The 22,885-nt window shown below is 46.1% G+C and overlaps 1 protein-coding gene across 6 annotated transcripts in view; it reads right to left on the bottom strand.

The window, feature by feature from the left end:
• The window catches only part of LOC138738609 (1,4-alpha-glucan-branching enzyme-like), a 269,596-nt gene extending 258,646 nt beyond the window's left edge, over positions 1-10,950 (bottom strand). Inside the window, exon 1 of one of the 6 annotated variants that reach the window (XM_069889167.1) lies at positions 10,792-10,950. In XM_069889167.1, the coding sequence (XP_069745268.1) occupies positions 10,792-10,886 (95 nt within the window). In that variant the 5' untranslated portion in view covers positions 10,887-10,950. Of the gene's footprint in view, positions 1-7,393; positions 7,433-9,257; positions 9,385-10,791 lie in introns of those variants that run through there. The other 5 variants (XM_069889171.1, XM_069889172.1, XM_069889173.1 and 2 more) reach the window with 5 other exon arrangements.
• Between the last annotated feature and the right edge of the window lie 11,935 nt (positions 10,951-22,885).

Here is a 22,885-nt window from a genome sequence, read left to right as displayed (position 1 = left end):
AACATCCCTCTGCACAACCCTGCCTTTAACTGCATATGACCTCCCAAAGTGCAACACCTCACACTTGTCTGGACTGAGCTCCATCTGCCGTTTCTCTGTCCACATCTATAACTGGTGTAGATCATGTGGTATGCTTTGACAGACATCTGCCCTGTCCACAACTCCACCAACCTTTGTATTATCTGCAATCCGACCAAGCGACCCATCCAATTTTTCATCTACGGGTTTTGAAAGGGGTGGCTTTGGAGATTATAGATCCATTTTACCATATAACTGTTTACAGCACGGAAACAGGCCATATCGGCCCTTCAAGTCCGTACCGGTTCACTTGAACAACTCCACCCATTGGAGATTGTAAATCCATTGGAGATTGTAGATCCATTGGCGATGATCTTCCAGAAATTGATAGACTCTGGAGAGATTCCAGAGGATTGAAAGGTTGCCAATGTGGTTCCGCTGTTTAAGAAAGGTGGGAGACAGTAAAAAGGAAACTATAGGCCGATTTGTCTGACGTCGGTGGTTGGGAAGATATTAGAGTTGATCCTCAAGGATGAGGTGATGAAATACCTAGAGATGCATGACAGAATAGGTCCAAGTCAGCATGGTTTTTAAAGGGTAGAGTTTTTTGAAGAAATCTCAAGTAGGATAGACAAAGGGGTAGATGTTATCTATTTAGATTTTCAAAAGGCTTTCGATAAGATGCCACATATTAGGCTGCTAAATAATATGAGGATCCATGGAATTACAGGGAAGTTATTAAACTGGGACTGAAAAGTGGCTGATAGGCAGGAAGCAAAGGGTTGAAATTAAGGGTTCCCATTCTGGATGGCTGCCTGTAACTAGTGGTGTTCCACAGGAGTCGGTATTGGGGTCGCTGCTGTTTACAATTTATATTAATGATTTGGATTGTGGTATAAATGTTTTTGTGGCCAAATTTGCAAATGACACCAAGATAGGTGGCGGAGTAGGAGGTGTAGTAGAAACTGTAAAGTTGCAGAAGGATATAGACAGATTAGGAGACTGTGCAAAATTATGGCAGATGAGATTTAACATAGAGAAATGTAATTGTACATTTTGGCAGTGGAAACAAACAGGCAGAATACTATTTGGATGGGGTGAAAATTCAGACCTCGGATGTGCAAAGGGACCTGGGTGTCCTCGTGCATGGAAACCTAAAAGTTAATGAGCAGGTGAAATTGGTAGTGAAGAAAGCGAATACTATGTTGGCCTTCATTTCAAGAGGAATAGTGTACAAGAGTAAAGAGGTGTTGATAAGGCTCTATGGGGCACTGGTGAGACCTCATTGGGAGAACTGTGTGCAGTTTTGGGCCCCCTATCTTAGAAGGATGTGATATTGTTGGGGAGGGTGCAGAGGAGATTTACTAGGATGATTCCCGGAATGCAAGGGATAACGTACAAGGAGCATTTGGCAGCTCTTGGGTTGTATTCAATGGAGTATAGGAGAATGATAGGAGATCTCAGAGGCATTTTGTATTTTGAAAGGTTTAGATAGGGTGGTTGCAGGTAAGATGTTTCCTTTGGTGGGTGAATCGAGGACAAGGGGTCATAGTATGAAAATTAGAGGTTATCCATATAAAACAGATATTAGGAAGAAATTCTTTAGCCAGAGAGTCATGGATCTGTGGAACTCGCTGCCACATACAGAAGTGGAAGCCAGATCACTGGGAATATTTAAACAAGAAACAGACAAGTATCTCATTAGTGAGGGCATCAAGGGATATGGGGAAAAGGCCAGAGGTTGGAACTAGTGTAGAGTAGCTTAGTGTAGATTTATGGAACAGATTTGATGGGCAAAGTGGCCTGCTTCTGTTCCTTTGTCTTGTGATTATCGACCCCCACATAACACCACTTGCCACAGGCCTCCTGCTTGAAATACATCCTTTCAGCTCTACACTTCATTTTCTATAAGCCAACCCATTTAGTTTCCAAACTATCAACTCACCATGCATCTGCACCTTCTGGATAAGCCTACACAAGAGGCCTTGTCAAACCCCTTACTAAAGTCCATGTAGACAACACCCACTTGCTCCACCTGTGTCACCTCCTCAGAAATTGGGACCTGATGGTTCAGCTGCATAAGGCATTGATGAGACTACACTTCAAACTCCTTGTTTAGTTTTGGTGGCCTGGCAAGAGGAAGGTGATCAATAAATTGGGAGGGGTGCAGACAAAATTCATCAGGACTAGGGGGCTTGGGAGTGGTTGGATTGACTGGGTTTTGTACCCCGGAGTGTAGTAGGCCAAGGTTTATAAAATCATGAGGGGTGCAGATAAAGTGAATGCTCAGTCTTTTTCTCCATTGCAGATGATTTGAAAACAAAAGGGAATAAGCTTAAGATGAGAGGGGAAAGGCTTAGGATGAACAAAGGGGATTTATTTCCACACAGAGTGTAGTCTGTATTTGAAACGATCTGCCAGGGGAAATCGGCAAATTAAATATATTCAAAAGACATCTATGGAAAGGATAGGCTTCGAGAAATAAAGTCCAAATGCAGGTTCCATGCTGTACAACTCTACTTTCCAACTGCTGATATTAGGACTGCAATTAGAATGAGTTTAGAGATGTTGGCAAAGAGCCCTGTGTGCCTTGGTGCTGTTCCCCACAATGCTGTGTGTGCAGCAGGTTTACTAAACACTAATTTCCCAATCTCTGACAGCTCAGTGGTGGAGATTCCAGTAACTCAACAATTCCCCATTCACTCACCTTACAATAGAGGCATTTAAGAGAATCTTAGACAGGCACATCGATGAAAGAAATACAGAGGGTTATGAGATCAGAAGGGCTTAGCTTTTATTGGTGGGGGGCAAGGTCTGGCAAAACATGGTGGGTTGAAGAGCCTGCACTGTGCTGTAATGTCCTATATTTTTTTTGGAAGATTTTATTTTTAATTTTCAAAGACTCACAGTTTCAGGCAGCAATACGCTTTCTTACAACACTTTTGTATAACATACTGAGTCTGTTTCTCTCTCTCCTACCCCCTCCCCCCTCCCTTCTATCCCCAATATAAATACAAACAAAAAAAACCCACAAACACCAGTGAAGTTAATAACCCTTGCAAAAAAACAAAAAAAAAACCCCAGGTCGTTAAATAAAAAGGGTTAAGGGACAAAAAAAAAAACCAAGAGAGCATGACGACGTCCCACTTCTTTGATCCCAATAATTTCCCTGCTGGGACGGGTTACTTCATTTCCTTTATTCCGAAGGGGTGGAAATTATGTTTATATACCTACGAGTTTCAAATAGGGTTGCCACATTCTAATGAATGTGCCATATTTCTTCCTTAAACTGTACGTGATCTTCTCCAGGGGAATGCAACTCTACATTTCCATATTTCATCATGTAATATTTAGTTGGAAGTCAGACTTCCACATAACCACTATACACTTCCTGGCTACTGACAAGGTGACCATCACAAACTAAATTTGATACTTGGACTGTTGAAAACACACATCCATAATGTTACCCAGAAGATACAATTCCAAATCCTGTGGAAAATCCACCTTTATAATTTTTTTTCCAGAAGGATCTCACATTGTACACAGCCAGGTTGAATGGATAAAGGTTCCAATCTACACATCATACCTCAAGCACATTTCTGAGATTTTTGATTTAGATTTATGTGATTTTTGTGGTGTGAGGTACAGTTGATGCGAAGAATTTTATTGCAGCAGCCTATACCTGGCATTACTAACTGCTATCATGCTATCCAGGCACAGATCTGACCAGTACTGCTTGTGGATTGTTGTGCCCAAGTCCAACTTTCCCTTGACCTGTGTAATCCTGACTTCGGGTCCTCACTTTGGAAGATGAAATAAATCATAGAAATAAACTTACGCATAGACCCCTTAGAATTAGAACATCCATGTCACTACACACAGGTAAGGTCACAGATGGCCCCAATTTGTCTCTTAAAAAATATCTTAGTGGCAGACAGCAGAAGAATGTTCTATTAGACAAATCATATTTATTCTTCAACTGATCGAATAATGAGCTGTTCTCCCTTGTTACAGTCCTCAATATATCTGATCCTCTTCTGGCACCAGATGTCCAGGATCTTATTGCCCAGAATCTTATTGCCCAGAATCTTATTGCCCAGAATCTTATTGCCCAGAATCTTATTGCCCAGAATCTTATTGCCCAGAATCTTATTGCCCAGAATCTTATTGCCCAGAATCTTATTGCCCAGAATCTTATTGCCCAGAATCTTATTGCCCAGAATCTTATTGCCCAGAATCTTATTGCCCAGAATCTTATTGCCCAGAATCTTATTGCCCAGAATCTTATTGCCCAGAATCTTATTGCCCAGAATCTTATTGCCCAGAATCTTATTGCCCAGAATCTTATTGCCCAGAATCTTATTGCCCAGAATCTTATTGCCCAGAATCTTATTGCCCAGAATCTTATTGCCCAGAATCTTATTGCCCAGAATCTTATTGCCCAGAATCTTATTGCCCAGAATCTTATTGCCCAGAATCTTATTGCCCAGAATCTTATTGCCCAGAATCTTATTGCCCAGAATCTTATTGCCCAGAATCTTATTGCCCAGAATCTTATTGCCCAGAATCTTATTGCCCAGAATCTTATTGCCCAGAATCTTATTGCCCAGAATCTTATTGCCCAGAATCTTATTGCCCAGAATCTTATTGCCCAGAATCTTATTGCCCAGAATCTTATTGCCCAGAATCTTATTGCCCAGAATCTTATTGCCCAGAATCTTATTGCCCAGAATCTTATTGCCCAGAATCTTATTGCCCAGAATCTTATTGCCCAGAATCTTATTGCCCAGAATCTTATTGCCCAGAATCTTATTGTCCAGAGTCATGGGCATTTTGGGAGATATCCTCACCTTTAATCTAATACATTGATTCATTCTGTGCATGTCTGAAGTACATGCTTTAGTGTGGGGTTATCGGTTTTCTTTAAAATTAATTGTGTCCCATTTATATATATATATAAAAACTCTCCTGCTATCTTTTCACTGACTGCATTTAATACAATTTGTGTCCTCTTCCTCAAAGAGTGTGGCGATAAACCTTGCTTGGGCTGTCCAGTAATACTTTTTGAAATCTGGTAATTTTAAACTCCCCAATTTGTAATCCCAAGTCAACTTTCCCATGGAGATTCTAGCCACTTTACCATCCCACAGGAACTCTCTGACACATCCGTTGAGCATCTTAAAGAAGTCCTGGGGCAATGGAATGGGTAACAACTGAAATAGATATTGTAGCCTTGGCATCACCCTCATTTTAACAGTTAACTTTGTCCACCAAAGTTATGGGCAGAGACTCCATCTACCGAGGTCCTCCTCAATCTTCCGGAGCAAAGGAAGATAATTGAGTTTGTATAAGTTGCATAAATCCTTGTCTAAATTTACCTCAAGATACTTAATGCCTTCTTGCAGCCATTTGAATGGACTTCCCTGTTGGTATTACCTATGATTCCCCTCGACATGATCTCACTCTTATCCAGATTTACATTATTCCCTGAGACCTTCCCATAATTCTCCAGTGTGATCCTCAGCCTGGCAATGACCTCCCCCCATCCCCCCCAAGGTTGGTTAAATATACTAACATATCATCAGCGAATAGGTTGATTTTGTGTTCCACCTGGCCCGCCTTGAACCCATTTACGTTTGGATCCCACTGAATGGCTTCTGCCAGCAACTCAAAGGTCAGTATGAACAGCGCTGGAGACAATGGAGAGCTCTGCCTACTGGACCTACTCAATGGAAACACTGGAGATAGCTGCCCATTTGTAATAACTTTAGATTGGGGTTTATAATGGAGTGTCCAAACCCAATTAATAAATGTTTGTCACAGTCCAAATTTCTCCAGGACCTTGAACAAAAAGTCCCACTCCAATCTGTCAAAGGCCTTCTCCGCATACAGAATTACAGCCACTCCTGGATCCACCCCTGAATGTGCCAGATGTATTACATTAACCCATCTAGCTATGTTGTTTGCTGATTGCCTCTTTTCTACAAATCCAGCTTGATCTGGATTCGTTAATTTCAGCAAATATACCGCTAACCTATTGGCCAATGCTTTTGCTATAATTTTATAACTTGCATTCAACAGTGAGATGGGCCGAGAAGAGGATAGTTCAATGGGTCCCTATCCTTTTAAGGGATCACCATGATGATTGCTGTTGAGAAAGACTCCGGGAAGGTATGCGTCTCTGCTGCCTGATCCACCACCCTCATAAGGGGCGTGAAGTAATCTTTGAACTCTTTATGAAATTTCATGGGGAAACCATCTTCCCCTGGTGATTTATTAGTCTGCAGTAAGCCCAAGGGTTTTCAATCTCCTCTCCAAAGAAGGAGGACATTCACCTCCTCCCGCTTTCCCTGATCCAAATTTGGTAGTTCCAATGCAAGCAAGAAATAATTACTTTTAGTGAGATTTCATCCCCCCTCCACCCACGACTCTGATTTATACAGCTCTTTATAGAACTTTCTAAATGTTTCACTTATTTCCTTTGCTTTATATGAAATCTTGTGTTCCCCCGTTTGAATCTCATTGATTATTCTTGAAACCTCTTCCACCCTCAACTGCCAGGACAAAACTTTATGGCCCTCTCCCCCAGCTCGTAATATTATTATCTAGATCTCAAGATCAATTTCTTGGTCTTATACATTTGCAGTATATTTTATTTGTGCTCTTTATTCATTAAGTTCCTGTATTTTTCTTCTGAACCCATTTTTTTCCAAATGGGCTATTTCCTGTTCCAAATTATTGATTTCCTCATGTGCCCCTTTTTGATATCTTTGATATATCCAATAATCTTCCCCCTTAAATAAGCCTTCAATGTCTCCCCTATTAGGAGAATATCATCAGTTGAGGGAGAGTTTGTCTCAAAGAACAATTCTATCTAAGCTCCCTAACAAAAATTCCAGTTTTCTCAACAGCAATGAGTTCAGGTATACGCTGTGGCCTGCTTATCTGGCATTATGATAGAAAGAGTCAAGGGTGAATGGTCTGTTGGCAATTGAGCTATGTACTCGGTCTCCACTATCCTACTCTCCAATTGGGCTGATGCCAAAAAAAAAAATCAATTCTGGTGTAGAATCACGTTGTCTCGAGTAAAAGGAATAATACCTCTCTCAGATTCTGCCTTCTCTCGACGTCTATTAAATTTAGCACTTTTTTTACTTTCTTTGCTGACTTATCCATGACTGGATCCCTTCCAATCAAGGTATTCCCATACCTCTCTGTTATTCTCAAGAATAGATCTTGTATGACCTGCGTCGTGACAGTATGGCCACAATCATTAACACTTTTCTGCACTAGTTGTACTATATACCACAGAAATTGAACAAGGCTAAGCCAGAAATTTCAGATCAATGTTTTAGATGTGCATAGAGAAGGCAACCTTTGTGCACTCAACCTGGTCATGCTCCAAGATGAGGACCATTTGGGTAGAGCCAAGACCTAGAGAAAAAAAAAAATCAGAGCTAAAAAATTTCCACAGGACAGAAGACTTACGATGAAGCTGTCCAAATTTCAATGTACTGGAGAAATTTGGGCTGGGACAATCATTGACTCTACTAAAAACCCCAATCTAAAGTTATTACAAATGGGCAGATGTCTCTTGTGTTTCCAGTAGGCAGAGCTGTCCATTGTCCCCAGCACTGTTCATACTGACCAATGAGCCACTGGCGGAAGCCATTCAGCAGGATCCAGACAAAGGGGTTCAAGGTGGGCCAGGTGGAACACAAAATCAACCTATTTGTTGATGATGTGTTACTTGAAAGTCAGACTCTCATCTAGGCATTGCGTGCTGGAATGCGGAAATGCACAGCTGTATTCCCCTGGAGAAAATTACCTACAACTTCAAGTGGAAATATGACATCTTCCTTAAAATTTGGCAACCGTACCTGTTACATAGGTGCAAAGATATAGTGTGGTTCCTTGTGCCTGTTGCTCTCTCCGTTCCCATCTACCCCCCTCTAAGGAGGGGGGGATCCATCCATTCATCTTAATTAGGTTGAGTCATGAAAATTTAAAGACCTGTGGACCGGCGGAGGGGTCCTGATGAATCCTACAATTTCTTTCTTTTCATTGAGTTTGTTATTACTTTTTCGTATGTAATTGTTTAGTTTTTTTTGGTCCTTATATCCCTAATATGTCTGGAAGGTAAAGTACTGGAAAAGGGGACGAGGACTAATTTATTGTTGTTGTCTCTCTTTTCAGGGTAATTGTCTATTTAATTTTGTCTCTGATTATATTAATGGGGATAAGGAAGGGGGGACAAGAGGGGGTAAAATTGGACTCAACGGTAAAGCTTGTATATAACTGGAAAATGTAGTGTATTTTTATTATTATAGATTGGTGACACTGTTTGAAAAATGATAAATACTCAAAAAATTATCTTATACAAATTGTTCATCATCAAAATTAGGTGTGTATATATTCATAAGTGCCCATGATTCAGAGTATATTTGACAATGCATTATTATACAAATCTCCCGACCAGATCAGTGACCACACCTCGGACCACCATTGAAACATCATTTCTTATCAGGATAGCCACTCCCTTGGCTCTGGAATTAAAGGAGGATGATGCCACTTGGCCCACCAACCCCCCAATTCAACTTTATGTGTTCTTGATTTGTAGGGTGGGTTTCCTATAAAAAATACTATGACTGCCTGCATTTTTTTTAAGGCGTGCTAAGACTCTTTCTCTTTATCAGTCCATTCATCACATTCACTTTAAAACTTAAAAATTTAATTGTCTTATCCATTACCACAGAGCCCTTCTATCATTAATCTCCCCTTCTTTTCCTAACACTTATCTTTTTCCCCGCTTATCTGCCGTAGATGACTGTGCTCCAACCAAACCTAAACAAGATAAAAACTAAAACCAACAATTCATAAAACAAACAAACAATACTTCCAAATACCTACCTCCCTCCTTCTCCCCCCCAGCCTACCCATTTCCTTCCCAGTGCCAACTCCCACATCATTTTGAGGTGTGCATAATGCACCAATCTACCTCTTAATTGTCCCCTCCCCCATTTCCTAAACCTTCCCATAATAATACTTCATTTAACTTCAACAATCATACTTAAACAATAATATAGAAACACATTCCCCACTATATTCATAGTGTATTCAATCAGTCCTTCCATTAATTATCCCCCAATTTATATTTAGTCCCAAGATGGTGGGCTTTTGCATGGTCCATTGCCTCACCAGGGTCCTTAAAAATAATTCTCCTCTCCTGCTCCAGTTACCTTCAGAGTTGCTGGGTGAGTTGCTTTTGCCTTTCTTTTCACTAAATCAAACTTGCAATGTCCTATGCAACGAAATGACACCATTCAGGGTGCCACTGTCATCAACTCACACTCCACTTCATTGCCATCTCCTCTCACACAAGCCAAACCTATTCTTCTGCCATCCACTTAACCTTTGCTTAAAATGCCAACACAGCCTCTGCTTCAATAACCATTTCAGTCATACATTTCACAACCACACGGAAAATATTTATTTTTAAATATCAGCTGCTTGATCTCAACTATCCTGCTCCGTATAACTTTATACTCTGACCTCACTTTACTGACCTTCAACAAACTATGGAGTCCAAGAACCCAAAAATGTTATGTGCTTGAAAGCAAAGGGAGTAAAACACAAAAGTCTGCAGATACTGTGATTGAAGTAAAAACACAATGCTGGAGAAACTCAGCTGGTCAAACAGTGTCCTTTACAATAGCAAAGATACATAACAAACATTTCAGACTTGAGCTCTTCATTAAGGTATGAGCAAAATGTTGGCGCTGCTGCTGGTGTGGACCCGTGGAGAGCAGAGGCACGGTGCTCTTCTGTGGGGTTCCACTGCCCAGTATGATTGCCGTTGGCTCCTTACAGGTTTAAACGGCCTGTTAAAGGAGCCAATAGTGGTTCATTTTAAAATCCTGCGACCACGGGGTCTGGGCCCAAGAAGGCAGCATCCTCAAGGAAAGTGGAGGACTGGAGCAGGGCATCAGAAATCGGGGAGACCACCCCCTCTGAGAAGGAGAAGACCCATAGTATGGTGACCACAGTGGCAGACCAGTGAGGGGCTTTGAGGCTGAAGAATACACAAGCTGTTCACGACTCAAGGCAAGGAACCCATTGCAGGCTGTGGGCTTTTGGTGACTGTGGTCAAGGGACTCTCACCAGGCTGGGTCGAGACTGGTTAAAGGGGTACCAGGTATCAGAGAGGAGATGGAAGAGGGTGCTGAAAGCTTTCTGATTGTGTCTGAGGTTTGGATCTGGAATTTGGGTTGCACTGGATTCACTGGAGCTTTAGAGGCTGTGGGAGCACTGGAAACAAATCCACCAATGCTCAGTGACATTGGGAGGACTCTCTTTTGCTTCCTTTCTGACAATTTCTGCCGATGGCAAACTTTTCCAGACAGACTAAATGCAATTTTATGAAATATCACTTCGGTTTTATTAAATCCAATAAAAGAATCTTGACTTTTGACTGTTCCGTGGACACTCCAAGCACCCACTCCCTCCAGCGGGTGCTCCGGGCACCCTCACCCATGGGTGCACCAGGTACCCCTCTTCCTGCCCCTCCCCCATGGATACTCCGGGCATTCTCTCCCTCCCGCGGGTGCTCCAGGCTCCATCTCTGATTCCCCCGGGAGTACTCCTTTCTCAGTTGCCAGGGGAACCGGCGCCGCCGCCGAGTCGGCAGGATGACAAGGCCGGGGTGACCGGGCTGGGGCGAAGGCGCCACCATCGGGCCTTAGTTGGCGGTGGGTCCGGGCTGCGGCCACCTACCTCCTTCGTAGCTCCCCGGCAAACGGCTCCAGGTACGGGTCAAGCTGCAACAGCTCCTCCAAACTCACCGCTGCCATCAGCCCGACCTCCGCCATCACCACTGCCGCTCGCCTGCTGGGAGATTTCGTCACGGGGGCGGCACTGGGGGGGTGGGGGCAGGGGGTTGTACGTCATCAGAGGTAGGGCAAGGGTGGTACGTCAGCGATGGCTGGGCTGAGTCGGATGTCCCTGGAGGTGGGGGCTGGGCCATACATCACGAGGGGCGGAGCTGGAGGTAGGGTATCAGCAGGGGCAGGGCTGGGCTGTAAATCACCAGGATTGGGGCTGGGGGCCATTTGTCATGGGGGTGAATCTGGGCTGTTTGTAGTCACGAGGGGTGGGACAGGGCCGTAAATCACCAGGGATGGGGGTGGTGGGGGGCTGGTCTGGGACATGACCAGGGGCAGGTCTGGGTTATAAATCACTGAGATGGGGCATGGGGTGGTACCTGGGGTGGGGCTGGGCCATATTTCACCATATATCACACGTGACCGGGGCAGTACAACAAAGGGGTGGGGCTGGGTCGCACATCACCTGCAGCGGGGTATGGAGGGGATGGTACATCACCGGGAGAAGGTCTGGGACACATGTAACCAGGTGTGGGGGAGATGGGAAGATGGTATGTGACTGGGGGCAGGGTTGGAAGTTACCATGGGCTAGATTGTCATGGCACGGTGGGGTGGGGTCGAGGTGACATGTCAACATGGTGTGAGGCCAGAGAGGACATCACTGGGTCTCCAAAGTGGTCAATATCAATATATGGGACTACCCAAGGGGTTGATAAATATTAGGGGACTGAAAGGGGGTCAATAATGTTGGGGGAGAGGGGGTTAATTGAACTTTTGCAGGGTTGGATCAATGGAAAATAGTGCCTATGGCAGTTGTGGCCAACCTCTCGCAAGAGCAGGCCTTGTTGGCCGTGATGTTGTATTAGCTTCAGCCTTTGAATAAGTTGAGAGTAAATGGGAGGATGGACTGAACATAGAAGAAAGATGTATGTGTTCTGAGTAACTTTGGTAGTGCTGCCCCCTCCCTCCCAAGTCGAGTGCCACCAAACCCCATCCAGCACCACCACCACCACCCCCTACCCCCAACCATCCAGCACTGGGATTTCATGCTGGGGTACTGAGGGATCAAATATTTCATGAAGAGGTCAATAGTCAAAATAGCAGCACATCATGGGGAGGGTGGGGGCTTCAATGTACGTCATGGTGGCAGGACTGGAGGACTGTAAGTAGAGCTGGAGGGTAGAGGGATGGGCTAGAGGGTAGTGGACGTGGGTGGAGGGGTAATGGGTGGGGTTAAATGCTTGTGGGTATGGCTATGGGGTAGCAGATGGGTCTAGAGATAGTAGGTGGGGCTAGAGACAGTGGGCAGCATTCAGAGTGTCTAGAATGGCAGGGCCAGAGATGGTGTACGGGGTTGGGGGTAGTGGTCAGGGTCAGATGGTAGTGGGCACGGCTATAGAATAGTGGGTGGGGACTAGAGGGTGGTGGGCGAAGCTAAAGTACAGCAGGTGGAGCCAGAGTTGTGGACAGGCTTATAGAGCAATGGGTAGTGCTTGAGGGTGATGGGCAGGGCTAGAATGTAGTGGGGGGCAGGGATGGGGCGAAAGGATAGTGGGTGTGGCTACAGAGCTTTGGACGCAGCTAATGGGCAATGGTGTGGGAGCTGGTACTGTGACAATGGGAATGGCTAATGCAAGGCTACAGTGTCTGTGGGCAGGGCTATGGCGACAGTGGGTTTGGCTGCAGCAACAGGGATGGGACTACAGTGACAGTAGGTGGGGCGATGGTGTCAGTAGAAGTGGCCACAGCAACAGGGGCAGGACTACAGTGACAGGGAGCATGGCTACAGTGACAATAGATGGGCTATTGTGATAGTGCAGGTGGCGACAGTGACAGGGTTGTGGCTTCAGAAACTGTGGGTGTGGCTAAGGTGGTAATGGGGATGGTTACATCAACAGGGGCATGGCTACATTTACTATGGGTGGGGCTATGATGACAGTGAGTGAAACCACAGTTACAGAGGACAGGGCTACAGTGTAGAGGGTGGGGCTAGAGGACAGTGGGCAGGGTTACAGGTGGTGGGGTTTGAGGGGTATTCTTGGGGCAGCTGAGGAATGGGTTTGAGGGGAGATAGTGGACAGGGCAGTGGGGGTTGAAGGGAGATAGTGGACAGGTCGGTGGGTTGGAGGGGTGTGAATGGGCAGCTCGGATTGTTTGAGGGCTGATGTTGGACTGGGCAATGGGGAGGGGTATTATCAGGGGGAGTTCAGGGATAGGTTGAGAGAGATGGTAGACAGGGCAATGGGGTTGGAGGGATGTTTTCTTTAGGGACATCTGATGGATAGGGTTGAGGGGAAATGGTGAACAGGGCAATCGGGTTTAGGGGAGATGGTTTGGAGGGGTGTTGTCAGGGCATCTCAGGGATAGGATTGAGGGGAGATGGTGGGCAGGGCAGTGGGGTTGGAGGGGTGTTATCGGGGTACTCAGGGATGGCATTGAGGGGAGATGGTGGACAGGTTGGTGGTTTGTCGGTGGCAGCTGAGGGTGGGGCTTGAGGGGAGATGTTGGTCCTGAGGCTCAATTGAATGCCAACATTGGTCAGAGTTGGAGCCAGTGGCCCAGAGACCAGGGACTGACTGAACAGGAAGGTACAACTTTTCAAATAGCTGCAATGAAGGGAAGGGAACCAGCTACACCTGAACCCCCAAGGCCCACTGACAAGGCGGCAGTCAGTTGGCTGAGTAGGCTGAAGCCTAGGAACCTAGCAGGTAAGGGGGCCCATCAGAACCACTGGTACACCAATATAACCACTTGTCAATATGGGCTTGCGTTAGTCTCCACACTCCCCTCTCCCTGCGGTCATGTCTCTGCCCTCCTCGCATTGACCTCTCCGCACTCCTCTCTCCTCCCAGTGACATCTCCGCATTCCTCTCTCCCTGTGGTGATATCTATGCACTCCCCTCAGCCCTCACACACGGTAACATCTCTAGACTCCCCTCACCTGCAATGAAATCCATCTAATTGTTAGCGTCAAAATGTCCAACACCAAACTGTGGGCACCAAAATGTCCGACACCCATTCCCAGCACATAACCGGCTGATACATTTAGAATATGTGAGGGCATCACACCAAAAGGCTAATAACTGGAACAATTTCACTCTATTCTATTCAAGGATGGGTGGGGCCATCGGTAGTGGGGCAGGGGGGCAAGGTCAGGGGGATCCTTAATAAAACTTAGCCTAGGCCCCGGGTAGTAATCTACCACTGACTGCATGTGGGATGGGGATGGACAAGGGTGGCAACACATACCAAAGGAAGAGTGGGGGATGGGGGAGAGGTGTGAAGGTGCAAATGTAGGGCCCAGGACCCTGGCCTCAGGTGTGCCCACCATGAGGTCAGAAGAGACAACTCCAGTCATCTCTAGAAAGTCAATATTCCATATCATTTGTTTTGAATTACACACAGTCCAAAAATAGGATCCAAAGGTCAAGGACACAGCTGTGGTGCACAGTGAGTGAGCGTCATTCTGTCACAAGTTTACCTCTCCCCACTTCAACTCTCCTGTGTTCCAGCTGAGACAGCCTTTGGCGATAGATGGATTACTCCATGAACTCCTGCTCCTCACATTCCATGTCCACTGCATCTCTGTCCACATGATGAAATGTCCTGGGAGCTAGAAGAACAGAACATGAGAACACCATGATGAAGGGGCAGGTTAAATAACTCACCCTGGACAAACAACCCCACGGCACGAGGTCAAACCCCACCATGGCACCTGTGGAACTTCAATCTGAAATAGACCTTGCATTGACCAAAATGAGTTTGGATTATCATGGGAAGCCATCTGGTTCTCTGTTGCTTTGTGGAAAGGGCCGATCTGGCCTGCACACCCGTGGCCTGAGGCTGACTCCCCAGCAAACTGCTCAGTTCTGCTATTGGTGCTGAGTTTAAACAGGAAACAGATGAAACCAGAGAGCAGTTGGAAGTTATCGATACACTGAACCCGGACAGGGCAACGTGTCTCCCATCACAGCCTCACAAACATCTGGGGTCTGGTGGTTTCATTCGCAGAGATGTCCCACAGACTGGTCAACGGGCAGCTGGCACAGCCGTATCCACAGAACCAAACCTCACAGATAGCATGCTACACTTTCAACCCTGGATACATCCTGTCTCACCGCAGGTCAGACTCTCCAGAAGGGCAACAACAGGTCAGAGGGAATTGCCCAGGATCCCAGATGGCCTTGTCCTGATTCCAGCCTTCTGTTGCCCTCAGCTGAAAGCTCGGTGCTCCTCCCTGTCCAATGCCACTTGGAAGCTATGAGGATAACGACGGCACAGGGGCCTCAGTGTCCATCACTGACAGTGGCAGCAATGAACTGGCTGACTGGAAGTCATATGACCAGTGGGTGAGTAGGTCATGAGGGGATAAACCAATACCACTTCCTCATTGAAACAACGCATGGAGTTGGGCCCATGAATCCTGTCGTCTCACCAAGGGCACCCTTCATTGTGCTGTGTGAAGGTCCTGTACTCATGGGAACAGGACTGGCAGCAATAAATGGACATTGCCAGACACAGCAGCAACACCATCTCTAACCTCAATGTCTCCTTATCCCTCACTTAACCCCTGCAAAAGGTAATTGATACTGCCCAGGACATCACAGGAAAAACACTCCCCACCTTGGAGAACATCCATAGGGAACACTGCCATTGGAGAACAGCAGCAATCATCAAAGATCCACACCTCCCAGCACACGATCTGTTCTCGCTGCTGCTATCAGCAAAGAGGTATAGGTGCCACAAGTTCCGCACCAACTGGTTCAGGAACTGCTACCCCTCCACCATCAGACTCCTCAACAACAAACTCAATCATGGACTCATTTAGGGTCTCTTCCTTGTACACTTCATTGATTTTTTTAAATTCTCTCTGTTTTGCACAGTTTGTTTACATTTGTTATCTGTTTACATTTCTTAATCCATTTACATGTGTATTTTGTGTGCAGTTTTTTGCACTACCAATAAGTGGTAATTCTGTCTAGCCTGCAGGAAAAAGAATCTCAGGGTTGTATCTAATGTCATGTATGTACTCTGACAATAAGTCTGAAATGTGAAATGTGAAACCACTGCTGGCTTCCCTTCCCAAGGATGATTGAGGATGACCCTAGTGGCCACATCAGGTAATAAATAACATAGAAACAGGAACAAGTATTTGAGGGAAGATATTGTGAACGTCAGCTGACCTGTGCCATCTTGTGCATGCATGAGCAAGGAGCTAGTTTTGACACATCATCACTGCACAGCCTCTGAGTTCAAAGGATGGGGCTGGCACCCTATCCAGAGATCTGAGCTCAATAATCCCAAAGTCAAAGTTCAGGATACAAACAGCCCTGAGATTCTTATTCCTGCGGGCCAGACAGAATTTTACCGATCGGTAATTGTAAAATGTAGAAGAAAGACACACACATACACAAGAAAGAAATGCAAACAAACTGACTGTGCAAATACTGAAAAAATGAATATTCAGTAATAAATATATTCAAAGTTAAAGTCTTTAAATGAGTCCCTCATTGAATTTGTTGTTGAGGAGTCTGATGGTGGAGGGGTAGCAGCTGTTCCTGAACCTGGTGGTGCGAAGCTTGTGGCATTTAGATCTCTCCTTATGGTAGCAGCAAGAACAGAGCATATGCTGGGTGGTGTGGATCCTTGCTGATTGCTGCTGCTCTCTGACGGCAGTGTTCCCTTTAGATATTCTTGATAGTGGGGAGGGTTTTGGCAGTGATGTCCTGAGCTCCACTACCTTTTACAGGGCTTTACACTCAGGGGCATTGGTATCTTCATACCAGAATATGATGCCGCCAGTCAGTACACTTTCCACCACACATCTGTAGAAATTTGCCAGGGTTTCCAATGTCATACCGAACCTCTGAAAACTCCTGAGGAAGTAGAGGTGCTTATGTACTTGCTTCAAGATTAAATCAGTATTGGATCCAGGAGAGATTTCCCCAAGATAATGACTCCCAGGAATTTAAATTTGCTCACCCTCTCTACCTCTGATCCCCCAATGATCACTGAATATCTAGTTTTTGCTTTCTAAAGTCTGTAATCAGTTCCTTGGTTTTGGTGGCATTGAGTAAGAGGTTGTTGGTGCGCCATTCAGACAAGTTGTCAATCTCCATCCTGTCTGCTTTCCCACACACATGGCATGGCATGGTTTCACAGATCATGCACACCGCTAAAGCTACAATCAACAGGTACTCTGTGAAACACAACTCCAACTACAACAACAACTGTATTCTTTAAGTACCCATCCAAGCAAGTGGCATGCCAGCTGTGGCCCAGAATTTGACACGGTGCCAACTGTGAACTAGAATTGGACATTGTTCTGAAATTGGGCATAGTGAACTGGAATTGGACACAGTGCCAGATGTGGACCAGAATTTGACATGATGCCAGATGTGAACATGGTGCCAGGTGTGGTCAGAATTGGACACAGTGCCAGGTGTGGACAGGATACCAGGTGTGGACATGGTGCCAGAAATGGCCCAGAATTAAACATGGTGTCACATGTGGACACTGCTAGATGTGGACATGATGGCAGATTTGGAACCAATGCCAGATGTGGGCATGGTGCTAGATGGGGACTGGAATTGGACAGGGTGCCAGCTGTGGACAGGGTGCCAAGTATGGCCCAGATTTGGACAGGGTGTCAGTTGTGGGCATGATGTCATGTGTGGACACAGTGCCAGGTGTGGCTGGCAGTGATTTATCAGGGTCAGAGTGCAGGTGTTGATATTCATTCGGCTTCTCTGTTGATAAACTGAGTGGACCTCACCTACTTAAACCTCTCATCAACATGCACTCTCACCTTTATGGATTTGTAAATGTAATCACCAAGGTCTCTCTGCTCATCTACAATCTTCACTCACACTATCAACTACGATTCCACAGGGACAGGCTTATAAATCACATGCAATTACTTTTGCAGTGAGACTTGTACTTGTCAAAATGAGGAATGTCAGTACTGCAGAATTGATGTTGACAAAACTCAGGTCCCCAGCACAAGCAGCACACTGCCAAGGCAAGCAAAGAGTGAAGCTCGGTCTGCACCATCCCATCACACACTCCAAGAACAGGGACAGCACAGTTTAGATACAAAGTGAAGTTCCCTCGACACTGTCCCATCACACTCTCCCAGGGCAGGAACACAGCCATCTTGGACTGAGGCAGGTCCCCAGTGGATGTCTTTTTATGAGAGAGTCATCTCCTTTCACACTGGTGTACAGAGTCTATACGGAGTGTGAGAGATTACAGCCTCTATTTGAATATCTGAAGGGGCTTCTCCTCAAGTTCTGGCTGCGTTTTAGCCCCACGCTCCTGATTTTCAGTCACCCGGTGAGGAAGAGGGATGGGTCGCTCTGAGGAATATGCTGGTTGGTTTGATCCTGGGCTTGGCCAAGTTGGCCATTCATGGATCCAGGCAGCAGGTAGATGAGGGTTCAGCCTGGGCTGACTGCCTGCCCATCTTCCAGGGTTATGTCCATGTCCGATTGTCTCTGGAGAAGGAGCACACGATGTCCACAGGTTCATTGAGTCTGGAGCAGTGATTCTCAACCTTCCCTTCCCACTCATATACCACCTTAAGCAATCCCCTACTAATCACAGAGCACCGAGGGCACAGGGATTACTTAAAGTAGTATGTGAGTGGAAAGAAAAAGGTTGAGAACCACTGCCCTAGACCTCACCATTACACATAGTCCTGAAAGCCTCCAGCAGCTGGCAACCATGTGGAGACTACAGATGTCTGAATGGCGCCACCACTCCAGATTGCTATCCTGTTCCCCACATCCAGGATTTCACCATCAACCTACACGGACCTCACCTCATGGATGCAGTTGGTAGGGATTTGGATTTCTTGTTCATCTACCTAGATGGCATCCTCATCTCAAGCAAAGATCGGCAGGAACATGTTTCCCACCTGCATCAGCTGTACTCCCGCCTCAGTGTGTTCGGCCTCGCTGTCAACCTGGCCAAGTGCCAGTTCAGATTGGAGGTCATAGGCCAAAGGATCACTAAGGACAGCGCAGCATCCATACCAATTAAAGTGGAAGCCATTCGCCAATTCACCAGGCCTATCACAGTAAAAGGCCTGCAGGAATTTGTGGATATGGTTAATTTTTACAACCATTTAATTCCAGCAACAGCCAGCATCATACGCCTGCTCTTTGGCTGCACGAAGCAAGATCTGACGTGGGATGACGAGGCCACAGCAGCTTTCCAACATACCAAAGAGGCCCGAGTCGATGGCATGTTGCTGGTACACCCAAGGACAGATGTCCCCACTGCCTTAACTGTTGATGCTTTGAGCACCGCAAACTGGTGAGTATTCAAACAGCTCGTGGATGGCCACTGGAGACCCCTGGCGTTTCTCAGCAGACACGACCACTAGAGCTGAAATACAGCACTTTCAACAGGGAGCTGCTAGCACTTTATCTTGCAATACAGCATTTTTGATACTTCCTGAAAGGGTGGGGATTCACGGTCTTCACAGACCATAAACCTTTAACGTTCGTGTTTTTGAAAGTTTCAGAACCCTGGTCAGCTCACCAACAGCACCATCTTGCCAACATCTCCAAGTTCACAATGACCATCCGACACCTCCCAGGGAGAGACAATGTAGTGGTGGATGGCCTTTCTAGGCCTGCACTTCAAGTGTTGTTACAAGGCCTCGATTACTTGGAGCTTGCACAGGCCCAACAGGTGAATGCCGAGACTCACGCTTTCAGTACTGCCATCACCAGCTTATAGCTGCAAAACATACCACTGGGCCAAGGCAACAGGACACTACTCTGTGATGTGTCCATGGCCACCCTTGACCTGTCATTCCTTCTCTGTGGAGAAGGAGGGCATTCATCTCAATTCACGGTCTTTCCCATCCATCCATCAGAACCACAGTCCACATGGTTTCCTCTTGTTTCGTATGGCATGGCTTATGAAAACAGGTCAGTGAATGGGCATGAACGTGCATGCACCGTCAGATAGCCTAGGGTCCACAGGCACAATAAAGCCCCCATCCAGCAGTTCAAAACGCCGACCCGCAGATTCACCCATATACATGTCGACATCATGAGGCAGTCTTGCGAGGCTACCATTACCTCCTCACCATTATTGACCAGTTCACCAGATGACCCGAGGCTGTTCCTATCATCGAAACCACAACTGACGCCTGCGCCAGAGCCCTGCTGTCCACGTGGGTATCCCATTTCAGCATCCCAGCACATTTAACCAGGGAGCCCAGTTCATTTCTGCCCTTTGGTTGGAATTAGCCAGCCTACTCAGCACACAGGTACACCACACCACAGCCTACCACACCCAATCCAACGGCCTGGTTGAATGCTTTCACAGGCACCTCAAAGATGGGGCTACGTGGTCTTTCTTTTCCGGTAGAAGCTCGTGTGTGGGCAGCCTGTTTGTGTCATGATGACGCAGTTTCTGGCTTGTGGGGGAGGGAACTGAAAAGGCATTAAAATGGCAGTGCACTAGCCATAATAATGTTCACGAGTTCTGATGAGCCCAACGACTGTAGGTCTCATTTGTTCATTTAATCAGATTGCACACTAAAGGCTCATCATTATTGCTGATGTGGCCAACTATCATCCCCACACTTGATGATTTTGTTAGAATTGAATCTGGCACTGCATTGGGTCATCACCATCGCACCACATCTTCACCACTGCTCACAACCAAATTCCCTAGCATCATGGGACCGCACACTCATGGGACCTTTCACACATGGAATGTCTCACTCATGGGACACTACATGCATGGGACCCCTTACATATGAGACCCCACATCCATGGGACCCCTCACCCATGGGTCCCCAGGTCAGTGCAGAACACATTGCTGAATATTTTGCATTGATTGCTGGTTCACATACACCACACCACAATCTGCTGCAAAGAATTGATTTTTCCCTTACAGGTAAAGAAAAAGTTTGCAGAAAAATATACACCAACAACATCACAACAGAAATAGAACCTAATTCACCAAAGTACTTCTTCCAGGTGAAGTCACACTTCACTTGTGAATCTGCAGGGATCATCTACTGCATCCAGTGCTCCTGTTGAGGTCTCCTCTACATGGGAGAGACTGGACACAGACTGGGAGATGGCTTTGTTGAGCATCTTGGCTTTGTCCACTACAATAGCGTGGATCTCCCAGTGCCCACCCATTTCACTTACCAATCTCATTCCCTTGCTGCCATGTCTGTCCATTGTCCCATGCACTGCTAGACTGAGACCACCCACAAAGTGGAGGAACAACACCTCATCTTCTGTCTAGGCACCCTCCAACTGGATGGCATTAACGTTGGCTTCTCTGTTTTCCATTAGCCTACCCCTGCATCCTGACTCTCCACTTCCCCTGACCATGACACCTTTCCTCTGACCCTCCATCTCCCTTCTCTCATCTATTCTCACCTTTTCCCTCCTCCTCCTATCCATGACCACCTATGGCCTTTTGCCTGTTGGTCTGTGTTCCTCCCCTGCCCCTTCTTCCCTCCTCTCCACCATCTTTATTCAGGCACCTATCTGCTTTTTACTCATGCCTTGAAGGGCTCAGGCCTGAAACTTTGGTTATATTATCTTTATCTCATATGGATGTTGCAAGACCTGCTGAGTTTCTCCAGCGTTTCTGTGTTTTTACTACAACCATAGCGTCTGCAGACTTTTGTGTTTCACCTCCTTATTAACCCACTCACTCTCTATTTCACTTGCTAATGGAACTACATCAGCACTTAACAATCCATTAAGCACTTTCCATTGTGGTCTGAGAAGGTAAAGGAGGAAGATAATCAACAGCCCAGCATCAAACGTGAATCCCTTGATCCACTAGATCGGATCTGCCCTTGTGATGTGCATACACAAGAAGAGGTGGCTGTGGTGATATGTTTCCTCCATTGTATATAGTTATAATTGTCGATTGTATATATGGAGCTGGCCTGCCCATGGATGACTCATACCCTATGACTCCTCCTCTGTGGTCCTGGGCCATAAAAGTCAAGCCACCTCTTCCTTTGCTGCCATTCCTATCTTGGGATCCGGGCCAGCAAGGTTCTTCTGTGTATTAAAGCCTATTGTTCTCTCAGCTTGTCTCTGTGGTTATTGGTAGTGCCCTACAGTGGCCTCATTAAATAGATTTAAAACATCAACAGACTGATTTATGCAAAGTTGAGGAATGAAGGGTTATGGGGAAAAGAGTCCACAGCTGAGTCCACAGCCAGATCAGCTGTAATCTTATTAAATGGCAGAGCAGGCTCGATGGCCGGATAGCTAACTCCAGCTCCTGTTTCTTATATTGTTAAAAGCACAAAGTGGGCTGAGTCAGGAAGTGAAATTGTTGATCTCCACCTGGGGGAAGGGTTGGGATGAGAAGGCACAGGTTAATTTTTCCACTGAGAGGTGGGACAAATGCCCAGTTAGTCTGGAATGGTGTTTGAACCCATCGATTGTCTTCCTGTGGTGAGTCATCCCTTGACCACAGGGGGGTTCACACACAAGGCCACCATCTCATGTCTGAGGCTCAGGTTCAGACCAGCTCAGGGATTCATCACCACAATCGCTGGATTGTCTGTGGAGTATTCTCAGCTAGCAGACATTGAGGCTGGAAGTGATCATTGATCATAAGTTTTCTAGGTTTAAATTCAGTCCAAATTTCAACTGAAACTAATGGTCAGAGAAGATCAAGGAATCACCTTAAAATGAGAGCACAGCCATTTGGGGTAGTTAGGAGTGCTTCTTCCTGCAGAAGGAAGTGGAATGCTCCCTCCCATAAAGATGCAGCCAAGGCAGGGCGTCGACAGAATGGTGGGGAGGGAGATGGGGCAAAGACTAAGACAGCCTTATCCCCTCAATCAGAGCTATAGCCTGTTCGCTCGGTGCAGCAGCTTGTGAGGTCCAACAGAAAAGTTATTTCTTTGATCTTTCAATTGCAATTACTTTGAGCGTGTTTTAAATATTTATCTTTTCTGAGACCTGCTGTAAGCCCTC

Source organism: Narcine bancroftii, chromosome 7 (genome assembly GCF_036971445.1).
Source record: "Narcine bancroftii isolate sNarBan1 chromosome 7, sNarBan1.hap1, whole genome shotgun sequence".
Taxonomy (NCBI): Eukaryota; Metazoa; Chordata; class Chondrichthyes; order Torpediniformes; family Narcinidae; genus Narcine; species Narcine bancroftii.
This window is presented reverse-complemented; position numbering and strand designations above follow the sequence as displayed.